At 37.6% G+C, this 13,030-nt stretch overlaps 1 protein-coding gene across 2 annotated transcripts in view; it reads right to left on the bottom strand.

Annotated features, from left to right (window-relative positions):
- Window positions 1–13,030, bottom strand: part of ME1 (malic enzyme 1) — a 199,469-nt gene that overhangs the window by 164,993 nt on the left and 21,446 nt on the right. The window contains exons 2-3 of one of the 2 annotated variants that reach the window (XM_046006618.1): window positions 10,378–10,511; window positions 5,653–5,802 (exon numbers count right to left, since the gene is read on the bottom strand). In XM_046006618.1, coding sequence (XP_045862574.1) covers window positions 5,653–5,802; window positions 10,378–10,511 — 284 coding nt within the window. Of the gene's footprint in view, window positions 1–5,652; window positions 5,803–6,648; window positions 6,775–10,377; window positions 10,512–13,030 lie in introns of those variants that run through there. The other variant, XM_046006619.1, reaches the window with a different exon arrangement.

Below are 13,030 nucleotides of genomic sequence, written 5' to 3'. Positions count from 1 at the left end.
TCTCTTCGATTAATTTCAGCACTGAATGCTTTTTTCACCCTAACTTCTGGCAAACCAATTAATGGTACTAATCAGATCAAACTCTGGAAATGCCTTTTTAAAAAAACTGTCATCAAACTGCTCATTCTTTTTGCCAAAGTCATATTAGTGATCTACTTGATAAAGATGAGTAGTTAAAAGGAGCATAACATGAGTTTAAAGTTGTATTTTCTATGTGTAATTGAAATTTTACTTCCTCATAGCCTGATTCCTTAGTGTGAGTCCAATTTCTTTCAGATCAATTATTTATGAAAATTTACCTTTCAGAATAATATACTTAAATAGTAGGAGAAATAAAGAACATGCCAGTACTTTATGTTTTGTTTTTTATGTGAGAGGATGACTAGAGTAATATTGTTAGTCTTTCTATGAGGCAGCAGATAACATATATTGATTCAGCACTAACCAGTCACTAAGCTTAAAAGCATGGGAGATAAAAGAATACTTTTAAAGTATCATCCCTTTTCTCTAGATGCTTATACTCTAGTTGGGACCAAATAAAGAGTAAAATGCCAACAAGAGAGACCAAGAGAAGGAAAAAAAACAAAAAACTGAGCTCACAGAGCAGACTGTGATTGCCAAACATGGGGGGTGTTAGGTAGGTGAAATGGGTGAAGCGGTTCAAAAGGTACAAATTTTCAGTTATAAAATTACTGTCATGGGGATACAATGTACAGCACAGTGACTACAGTTAATAATACTGCATATAATAAATAATGCTGCATATAATAAAAATGTACATTCAAAAGTTGCTAAGAGAGTAAATCTTAACTCATCAAAACAAAAAAAAAATTCTTGTAACCAGGTGTGGTGATGGATATTAACTAGACTTATTGTGGTCATTATTTCACAATACACAAAGACTGAATCATTTTATTGTGCACCTGAAACCAGTATGTTATATGTCAATTATACCTCAATAAAAAATAAGTAAGTAAAATAAATACAGACCAAGAGTACTTTGATAGAGCATTAAAAATATCAAAAATAGCAACATGATTAATTGCCAAAAGCATGGTAAAATGATAGGTAGCTAATCAGAGCTTATGAGAGAGAGAGAAATGTTTCTTGGAAAGTGTAGAGTAAAATATAACAGGTAGAAATATTTCCAAAGAAATTACATAAATCTGCTTTAGTTGTCCTTTATATATATCTGCACTATCAATTTACACAAAATTTTCCCTTAAAATAAAGTTTTACAGAATACGAGTAATTTAAGTAACACAGTAAGCTCAGCATTCTATAAAAATACGGAAAGAAAAGTCTCTAGTTCCAAAAATCACGCCTCTACCTACAAATTAGCCAGAATTAGGTGTGCTGACATAAGCATATTGCACTACCAAATACTGGAAATTCTGCAAGAATTAAAATGTTATGAGTACATGGGAACAAGGTAATCCAAACAAACTGGACATTCTTAAAAGTCATTATCCGCAACATCTTGAAAAACCCACACAAAGTATCTATGGCAAAGAAAAAAGAAATTCCACCCAAGACCAATAAATGGATACTCCAGCATCATACCTTAGACAAAAACAAATGCTGGAAGAGTTATCCATATAAGAATTTATGTTTGGATACCTAGACAGACTTTAATGCCATATTCAAAATGAAAAATAAATATTCAGCCATAGAAAAATATCATATTGTGATAGGAAAACTAAAAGAACCCCACGAAAAATTGCTTTGAATTATTCACTCTTTTTCCTGTTTCCACTCTTGCTGAGACCTGCACCTCAGCCCTTACACACACCATATAGAACGCAGAATAGATATCCTGCTAGTAAAGGTCAACTATTTAATGGTTTCTTTGGACTCTTCAAGCACAATAGATAACATCGAAGGAGTTACTACTTACTGGTCAGGGTCATCATGAACATTTTCTAAGACCACTGACTCCACAAGACCCTTGGCTGCAGGGCACAGATGACTTAGGGAGAATACCTAAATCCTATTCTTTGTTCCCAGATTATCAAGAAGACATGTGCACCAGACCACCAACCTCAATAAAAATTCCAGGCTCCAAGCAAAGACAAGACTCACTCTTCCTTCCTTTCGCAGTCCCCAGCTCTGTCAGTATCTACATTCTCTCTATACCTGCAAAAAACTCTGCTCTCACCTCCTCTTGGCTCCAGTTTGATTTTTATCCTGCATGAAGTTAAGGCCCCTCTTGGCTGGTCCTGTGGAAACCTCCCTCTGGGTCCTCAGACCCAAGCAGTCTGCATCAGTATCACGAAGATAATATTAAATATTCTGAGATCAAAAGATCTACCTCTTTGCAATGGTATTAAGCTCAGTACTTGGACTACTATCCCCTAACTTTCACTTATTATGTTCCTAATTGCTACCACCAAATACACAAAACAAATTTAACAAGAGGTATAATCCTCCTGTTCATTTTCTGAATGTCTTAGAATACTTGCTGTTCCAGCAGGAAAGATTTAATAGACATTTTTCAATTTCGGCTTTAAAAAACAGTCCACGGGGCGCCTGGGTGGCTCAGTGGTTTGGGCCGCTGCCTTCGGCTCGGGTCATGATCTCGGGGTCCTGGGATCGAGTCCCGCATCGGGCTCTCTGCTCGGCAGGGAGCCTGCTTCCCTCTCACTCTCTCTGCTTGCCTCTCTGCCTACTTGTGATCTCTCTCTGTCAAATAAATAAATAAAATCTTAAAAAAAAAAACAAAATAAAATATTTTAAAAAAAAAAAGTCCACTTGCTAACTAAGGTCTGAAATATCCATCATTATTCAAACACAATCACAATTTCCTTTCCAATTAAATACAATGTATAAATATATATGCCACATGACATATTTTCAAATAGGTTTCCTTTTTTTACAGTTATGGGAAAAGCCAAGAGAATTAATCCATTAAAAAACTTCAAAATCATCAGAAGTTTAGCAAGATATAATTAAAAATCAACAAGACAGAGCCGTGTGGGTGGCTCAGTTGGTTGGGTGACTGCCTTCAGCTCAGGTAATGATCCTGGAGTCCCGGGATCAAGTCCTACATCAGGCTTCCTGCTCAGCAGGGAGTCTGCTTCTCCCTCTGACCCTCTCCCCTCTCATGCGCTCTCCTAACTCTCTTGCTCTCAAATAAATAAATAAAATAATAAAAAAGAGAAAACAGGCAATCTACTCCAGACCCCATACTTATAATCCCAGCTCCAGGAAGCCTCCAATCCAACAGGAAATCCTTGTGATTTTACCTATCCAGAATAATTCCATAACCCCTAATTCCAATGCTGCCCTAATCTGAGACACCATCCTCTCTCACTGGGTTTACTGCACTAACCTGCTAACCACGCTATCTGATTCTTCTATCCATTTAACGAATAGTAAGAACGAGTGTTACTATTCTTTTTTTTTTTTTTTTTTAAGATTTTATTTATTCATTTGACAGACAGAGAGATCACAAGCAGGCAGAGAATCAGGCAGAGAGAGAGGAACATTATATGTTTTAATAAACATATAATGTATTTTTATCCCCAGGGGTACAGGTCTGTGAATCACCAGGCTTACACACTTCACAGCACTCACGATAGCACACACCCTCCCCAATGTCCATAATTCCCTCCCCCTCTCCCAACCCCACCTCCCCCCAGTAACCCCCAGTTTGTTCTGTGAGATTAAGAGTCATTTATGGTTTGTCTCCCTCCCAATCCCATCTTGTTTCATTTATTGTTCTTTATAGCCTACAAGAAACTCCAGGTTCTGTACCCTCTCATTTCTTTTCCATCAATGACCTCCCCTACTTCTCTCCCCTCTCTCACACTGCCAGCACACGGCCTTTGTGCTGCTCCTTGTCCCCAGGCATGTTCTCCCTTACGGCCTTGGCACTGACTAGTCCTCCTGCCTGGCACACAGTTCCTTTTGTATCTACATGACCACTCCCTCACTCTTGCAGTATCATTTCCAGTGAGGCCCTATACTGTCCACTTTATTTAAAATTGCAACTTCCCCCCACAAAGCAACTGGCTCTCCAAATCCCCCTTCCCTGCTCTAGTTTTTCTTTTTAACATTTACTACCTTTGAACATTCTAGACAATTCACTTATTTTTTATTTCCCTATCTCTTCAGCTCTTAGACTTTACATGTATACCAATACATCTTAAGCCCTTAAAAAATCATCTAGTTCAGAGTAAATGCTGAAAAAATTATTATTTCCATTGAGACTTTTATGTCTATACTTTTATGTCTATATAAGCTATACTCGTCTACATCTCTTATATTTGTTAGCATTTCTCAGGATCTCACAAAAAGTTATAATTTCAAAAAATGCTTAAATTACATTTTTTAACAGCCAAGTGTTGCACGCTCATGTTTTACTAAGATTCTTTATGTAGAAATATACTTTATAGACATGGAGAGATGTTCATGACATCACTCAGAAGACAGGCGAGAAAGAGTATATATAGTGTGATCACTTATATAAGGAAAGAGTATGTATTTGCATTTACAGGTTTTTCTGGTATGATGACATTAGGTATTTTAAAAACATTTCTCCTTTCTGTATATTCGTATGTTCTAATTTTTTTCAATAATGAATATGTATTCTTTGTATTATTAACAAATAAATACACTTCTTTGCCTCCCCAAAATTATCTTCACAATATAATTACCAGCTAAATTCTCACTCTTGCTCTATGAATAAAATATGTATTCACTCTTAATAAAACTGTTTTATAAATGCAATCTAGATATGTGCTACGAATATAATTTAAGTGACCATCTACAGCTATTTATCTAATTACTTTCTTTATACAGGGGATGATATGGCTAATTCTTTTGTTTATACAGAGAGTAATGTGGCACAAATGTGCTAAATATTACCACTACATCAATATATCTATGGGAAATCCACATATTCAATCTAACTTTCAGATATTAACTTTGAAATACTCTTTTCAATGGCAGTACTTTTAATAGGCTTTTATATTTGCAGTATAAACTTATAAACATTTCTTTTTTTATCTTTAAAGTTAGAAGCACAAGTAACATAAATATATTCAACTTGTACTTTGGTTGTTGCTGTGAAAAGTATTAATATTTACTTCAATTGTTCCCTGTTTCAAAAGTATTTAAAGTAATGTAATTAACAAAGTAAAGCTATGGATTTAGAAAAACTGTATTCTATATTTTACACATCCCGTTTTTTTAAAAACACATCCTTAAAGGCTATTACTATTTTGCTAAAGGAAAATCAACAAAAGAGTTACTTTAATGCCAACTCTTAATTTAGAAAAATATATTCATTTTTCAGAAAGGTTTGGAATCCTTGCTTTAACTTCTAAAATGTACACATAATAGTATTAACAACTCTAAGACAAGCTTAATTATGATCAATTACTTTCTTTCCAAACAAAAAACAAATTCAGTTATTGTCTATAAAAGGAAACCTAAATTGGTTTGTAATACTTTTCCATGATCTTAAATCTAGAAATAAAATATTATATTTTTTAGTATTTATATATATTTATATCTGAACTTCTTTGAAATGAAATTCGACTTAGGTTTTTCCAAACTTAAATTCCATTCAACAATTTTTTTTAATTATTGCAAAAACTTTACAAAAAAATAAATTCACAAGGGTATTTAACATGGAAGTTTACATACCTTGGCTTCCGAAATGCTAAACTATATTGCTGGCAAGCCAGACCCACAGTGGGGGTATAAACAATAGGCATGAATTTCTCAATGTCAGACATTAGCACACTATAAAAGAGCTTTTCGTTTCTGTCCTGAAGATCCATTAAAAGTAGATACCTGTGGAAATTGGACATAATGAGATCCATATTCCAAAAAGTCATGAAACAGATGCTTAGAAATATAAACATTTATTAACAAGGTATTTTTTACGTCACATAGAAAACAACTGATCAAAAAAGACTTCAGAAATATTCTTAAACACCTCAAAGAATGAAGAACCATAAACCTGAGCAACTGTCATTCAAACTTTAAAATCATTGCTGAAACAACACAGTTTTATTTAATACCTGGAAAGACTTTATCCCTATTTTAAATTGAAAATACCACTAGGGATATAATTTAAACATTAACTTAACTAAGTAAATAGACTTCATCCTGTAACTTGTAGTACTGAATAACCAAGGGAAATGACAAGTAGAAAATAAGGAATTTAGTACAACCCTAAAAACTACTAAAGTAGGCAAGTTCTTATTGTTCGTATCAAAAGGGCTTTTTCTTTCGAGAAGCATTTCTAACCCAGAGTTCTCTTTCTAAACATCAACCTTATCATCAGCACCTGTCAATTTTTAGCATATTAACTTGCCTTATCATGTTACCTGTAACCTTTGATAATTCACAGAATAAAACCCAAACTGCTCACTACAACTTAAAATAGTCTTGTAGAATTGTACTTAATCTTACTAACCTTTTTAAGTTGATTTCCATTCCCTGGAATAGTTGAAAACGCACAGAATTGAGAGTCAGAGATACAAGGATTCTAATGTTTGGCAAACAGATGGGTTGTACCAAACCCTTTAACATTTGGGAAGATGATGACTTTCAGGCATGTTAAAACTGATTTAGTAATGCGGAAATCATCATTCCTAAATCAATAATCAATTCTCAGACCTCATCTTATTTTACCTGTCAAAACATTGACACAGATGCCCTTCCTTGGAGCTCAATACCCTCTTTTTGCTTGTCTTCTGGGCCACTATATTTTTCTTGATTTTCCTTCTGTCTCACTGGTCATTCCTTTCCTTTTTCTTTGTTGCTTCCTCCTCTTTTCTGAAAGCTCTCTAACACCCACATCTAATATATAAGGAAATTAGGTTGGCTTTACCTTTAACATATATCCAAAGTCTAAACACCTTCAGTGTTATCATCCTGGGTCTAACCTCTTACCTGGATTAATGTGATAGTCTCCTAAATATTCTTCCAGCCTACATTCTATTCTCAACATTGCAGACAGTCTTCTTGAAATAAAGGTCAGATCATGTTGATCTTCTGTTCAAAACTTTGAATAGTTCCACTTCACCCAGAATAACACCAAAGTCCCTTAATGGCCTTCAAAGCCATTCATAATCTGTCTTCCCCACTTCCCCTCCCAACCTACCATTCTCCCCTGCCTCATTCTGCTCCAGACACAGCTCTCTGCTAACCCTTGAACACACCAGCTGCAGAACACTGTTCCTCAGATTTCCTCATGGTTAATTACCTCACTGTCTTTGATTATTCGCTCATGAATCATCTTCGCAATGAAGTCTTCTCCTGATTGATATAACAATATAACAATACAAACTGACCATCCCAACCCTCAGCATTCTCAGCCCTTCTTACCCTACTTCTTTTTTCATCAGCACCTGTCAATTTTTAGCATATTAACTTACTGTTTTACTACTTAGTATTTAATAATGTTTTAAAATAATTTACCTAAATTCCGTGAAGGCAGAGATCATGGTCTATAATCCCAATATCTTAAAGAGTACCTGACAGTCAGTCAGTTGATGCTCAATAAATATTTGAGGAATAGTCTGTGGTAAAACATGAATGTGACCAGCTCTTAGGAGGTAGAGGTAAATGGCCCAGGAAAAGAATATAAAGTGAAAACACCAGAGTCTGAATGATAGACTTATGGGACAAATGAAAAGGAGTATAAAGGAGTTTAAGAAGCAGCAAACAAATACATTAGGCAAACGGGTCAGCCTCTTTCCCCAGCTGTCTCTGTCTTCACTAATGAAAGGTAGCCATGGCAGGGGTGGAGGTTATCCATGGGCTCAGCAACACGGACTTCCACTCACCAAAGCCAACCTCGCTATAGACACTCCTGAATACCCATCTGCAAGAACAGACCAGTGCTGAACACCTGATATGGCACCATGGGGGGGATCAGCAATCTACCTGGTGGCAGGTAGACTACTTCCCTCATGGAAGGGGTGGTGTTAGTTCTTACTGGAATAGATACTTACTCTGGTTACAGATCTGCTTCTCCTGCAAACAATACTTCTGCCAAAACTACAGTCCAAGGATTTACAGAATGCCTTAAACACCATTATGGTATTCCACACAATACTGCTTTTAACCAAAGAACTCAGTGGGCCCATATTCATGGAATTCACCATGTTTCCCACCATCCTGAAGCAGCTGGCTTGATAGAACAGCAGAATGGCCCTCTGAAGACTCAGTAATAGCACCAGGTAGGTGGCAACCTGCAGAGCTGGGGTAAGGTTCTCCAGGATGCTGTAAATGCAGAGAATCCGTGTCTGCTATATGGTGCTGTTTCTCCTACAGCCAGAACTAAGAGATGGAAATTGGAGTGGCACCACTCCCAATGACTCCCATGACCCACTGGCAAAATTTCTGCTCCCTGTCCCCATGAACTTATGCTCTACTGGCCTAGAAGTCTTAGTTCCAAAGGGAGGAATGTTTCCACCAGGAGACAATGACTCCATTGAACTGGAGGTTAATACTGCTGCTAGCCACTTTGGCCACCATACACCTCTGAATCAACAAGCAAAGAAACGAGTTACTGTGCTGGATGGGGTGACTGATCCTGACTACCAAAGGCAAGCTGGACTGCTACTGGATCATCATCATCATCATCATTAGTATTAGTATTATTTAAAGATTTATTTATTTATCTTAGAGAGAGAAAGAGACAACACAAGCAGGAGGAAGGACAGAAGGAAAGAATCCTCAAGCAGCCAGCCAGCTGAGCAAGGGGCCCCATGCGGCACTTGATCCCACAACCCTGAGATCACGACCTGAGCTGAAACCAAGAGTCAGTTGCTCAACTGAGTGAGCCACCCATTTTTATTATTTTTATTATTAATCTTCAACCCCCAGCAAAAAGGAATGCTGCCAACCGACTCCCTTTGGACTGGAACTGCAACTCATCCCTTGGTTTCCAGCCTGCCACTCCACCTACAGATTTAGGGCTTACCTAAGCTCCATAATCATGTAAGTCAATTCCTTAAAAATAAGTAAGTAAATAAATAATCAGTCAGTCAGTCACTCAGTCTCTTTACGTAGAACCAGCAGGATGTGTGTATATTTTGGTCTTTTTCTCTGGAGAACCCTAATACAAATACTTATTAGGCATGGGTTTGTTACCTCTTCCAAACTTTGCAGTAATATTTTGAAATAACTATTATTTCTTTAAATCCACCAATAAAAAACCTCAGGTTTAGAGAGTTTCAGTGCCTTAATAGGAAAGGGCCAAGCCACAAGTACAGGGCACAGTAGACAGCAGTCATGGCAATGGTTGCAATAGGTGGTTTGCTTAAGGCCCCTCGTGAAACACAACCAGAATTTCAACTGAAGGCTACCCAGTTCAAGGTAAGGAACAGTATTACCTTCATCTTTGTGCAGACACAGAAACTGAATTCTAAAAGTAAGTGACCCAAATCTGCAGTAGGGTTAGAACCAAGCTTGGAAGTGGGAAAAGTATGCTTTTATCTACAATGAACTTAAAGTCTTGACTGAAAGTTGCTATGTCCTGTTTTATTCTGTGTGAAAGGGCATTTCCTGATAACTCACCTTCACAGCAACCATCTGATCACAAGGGAAAAGTGGTCTCTTTGAGGATATATTTAGAAATGAAAATTTTCTATTATACAAATGTTCCTACCAAGGGTAAATTTTTGTTAAAACATCATTGTATTTATGGGGTGCCTGGGTGACTCAGTTGGTTAAGTGTCTGCCTCTGACTAAGGTTATGAGCCTGAGGTCCTCAGATTGAGTTCTACATTGGCTCCCTGCTCAGCGAGGAGTCTGGTTCGTCCTCTCCCTCCGTCCCTCCCCCTGCTTGTGATCTGTCTCTCACTCTCTCTCTCAAATAAATAAAATCCTCAAAAAGTGGGTGCCTGGGTGGCTCAGATTGTTGAGCCTTCGGCTCAAGTCATGATCCCAAGTTCCCAGGATCGAACCCCACATTGGGCTCTCTGCTCAGCTGGGAGCTTGCTTCTCCCTCTCCCCCAGCCTTGCTCATGCTAGCTCTCTCTCTTGCACTCTCTCATGCTCTCTCTCAAATAAAGTCTTTTAAAAAAACTTTAAAAAAACATAGTATTTATAGATAAATTCTCAAACTTCACTACTCTTTCCAAATCACTAAATATTTTACTAAACATTTTAACTTTGGGTGGCTCAGTTGGTTGGACGACTCCCTTCAGCTCAGGTCATGATCCCGGAGTCCCGGGATCGAGTCCCACATCAGGCTCCCAACTCCATGGGGAGTCTGCTTCTTCCTCTGACCTTCTCCTTGCTCATGCTCTCTCTCAAATAAATAAATAAAATCTTTTAAAAAATAAATAAATAAATAAATTAGACAACTGCCTAAGAGAAATAAAAAAATCATCTTCAGGAATGTGTTACCTGTCAAAGTCAGAGGTCAGACGCTCAAAATTTTTAATCACTCTAAGAACCTGGATGTCCTGACTGATGAAGCAAGGTGGCAACAATCCATGAATATTCAACTGCTGTCTCTCTTCCAGGGTAAAAGCCAAGTCCTATGGAGAAAAGAAAAACACAATAATTAGGAGGGAATAAAAACCAAAACCTATATATATATACATACACATAAAGCCCAACAAATACATGGAATTAAAAATTAAAAATCAGAATTAAAAGTACATGGTATTATCTAAACATGCCATTCAAATGTGAGATCATGTCATGTCTCAATACCCTAGTTTCTCATCTTTCAATATTAGAATACTATAATATTTTCAGATCTGTGTCATTCATATTTTCAGTTTTGAAGTTAGGTAATGCAGAAAATGATGTAAAGATATGCAAATGAAAGATAAAAATATTAATAATGTTATCCAATACATAAATGAGTAGGAATTATAAGAGATTTAAAAATTATGAACATGAGTAGATCACCTATAACCTGCTGTGCCTTCCCCTATAAAATAGATTAAAAAATGCCTTACATATAATTACAATTACAGATTGAGGCACCTGTTCCAGTACTTGTCTCTCAAGTTATCTCCTACTATTCTTTTTTTTTTTTAATTGATGTTTTGTTTTAAAGATTCTATTTATTTATCTGAGAGTGAGAGAGGGTGCACACTTGAGAGAGTGTGCATGTGCATAACGGCACAAGCACAGGAGTGGCAGAGGCAGAGGGGGAAGCAGGCTCCCCGCTAAGCAGAGAGCCCAACGTGGGGCTGGCTCCCAGGACCCCAGATCATGACCTGAGCAGACGGCAGATGCCTAACTGACTGAGCCACCCAGGCGCCCCATCTTCTATTACTCTTATTACACTCCCAGCTACACAAAATTTTTCACCATTGCCTGAACACAGCAGTCTTTTACTCTTTCATGACACCATGCACAAAAATGTTTTCCTTGCTTTTCTGCCTTTGAAGTCTAACCTCAAATGCTCCCTCTTCTCTAAAGCCTTTCCAGACTTACCCAGTATGCCCATTAGAACCCTGCTATTATTCTATGTTACTTGTTTACATGAATACTGACTGTTTTATAAAACCTGAGGCTTGAAACCAAGCAATGAAATATAACTGATGGGTGGATACAAAGATCCAGAATGGACCAAAGAGATTTGCTGGAACATAATATGAAGGGAAGTAATAGCAGAAAAACCTCAGTAGTCATTAATCTGGGAGAACCGGATGAACAGTTCCCTTGGAGAGGACTCCCCCTGGATCTACCAAAGCCCAGGGGGCATCTCTGAGTAGACTGGCGGCTGTTCCCCTGGTCTGGCAATAGTGTGCCAACATGATAATGGTTGTGTCCACTCACTGTAAACATGCCTGATGCTTCTTAGACAACCAGCTGGTACAACGTGTTCACTAAATTTGCACTGGGTGATTCTGCGCCCATCTCCTCTGCCCCTGAAAGCTTCCTTCAATGGCAGAACAGTGACTCCTGAGTATTACTCTGGGAAAAAGAGAATCTGGCTCATCCTGGAGGTGGATGACACAACCAACCTCAGAAAGCAGGTGAAGAAGATCAACAGACAAACCACTGTTTCTTCTAATTTTTTATATGTTTAGGCCCATTAATTCATGTCACTGGCAGAAAGCTTTATGTTTTGTTTTGTTTTGTTTTAATAGTAAAGATTTTATTTATTTACTTGATAGACAGAGATCACAAGTAGGCAGAGAGGCAGTCAGAGAGAGAGGAGGAAGCAGGCTCCCTGCTGAGCAGAGAGCCCAATGTGGGGCTCATCCTGAGCAGAAGGCAGAGGCTTCAACCCACTGAGCCACCCTGGCGCCCCAGAAAGCTTTATGTTTGATTCAACTCCTGGGCCGGGGGCAGCCTGAAGAAGTCAAATAGATTTGTCCCCTGGGTGACCCCTGCCGGAGCTCTCTAAATTCCGACAAGGGCTAGCAGGGACCACTGGCTCGAGAACCTCCAGGACAAGAAACCGCTTACAAACTTGACTTCTCAGAAGGTCTCCAGGTGTCTCAGCACAGGTGGTGTCCAGTTCCCCATAAAAAATCTCAACAATACATGAACATATGTAAAAAGTAGTAAACTCCTAAATATTATGCCTTAAAAATCGGCCTGCAAAATTATCAATAGTCTGAGAATAAGACTTATTATCAAAAGCACTAACATATACTCCTGCATTCACTTAATACTGGCACTTAATCATTTATTGGTATATTAGTCCTTCTTTTTACATAAATTTCCCATCGTTGGTCTGACCTATCAGGTCTCCTATATCTTTTGCCATGTAAATGACAATGCCACCTAGCTATCTTTTGCTATCCTTGCATGGTTAGTAACTACAAACACCTACACACTGTTAGCCAAATAGTCTATGTCATAATAAAGTGTCAATTCAACTCTTAAATAATAATAACCACCAAAAACAAAATTAAAAAAAAACAACAACTTGGGATTAAAAATCTGGGGAACTAGGCCAAGTTATTGGGTCCTATTACTACTCTTTATGAATTAAAAAAAAAAAAAGTAAGTCAATGAGTAAGCAAACTTAAATCTTAAAATCCCTGAAAACTTAAAAATATATTTGGCATGACTTCACTTAAACCAC

The sequence above is a fragment of the Meles meles genome, chromosome 5 (genome assembly GCF_922984935.1).
Source record: "Meles meles chromosome 5, mMelMel3.1 paternal haplotype, whole genome shotgun sequence".
Taxonomy (NCBI): domain Eukaryota; kingdom Metazoa; phylum Chordata; class Mammalia; order Carnivora; family Mustelidae; genus Meles; species Meles meles.
Note: the sequence above shows the minus strand (reverse complement) of the source record. Positions and strands in the feature narration are given on the sequence as shown.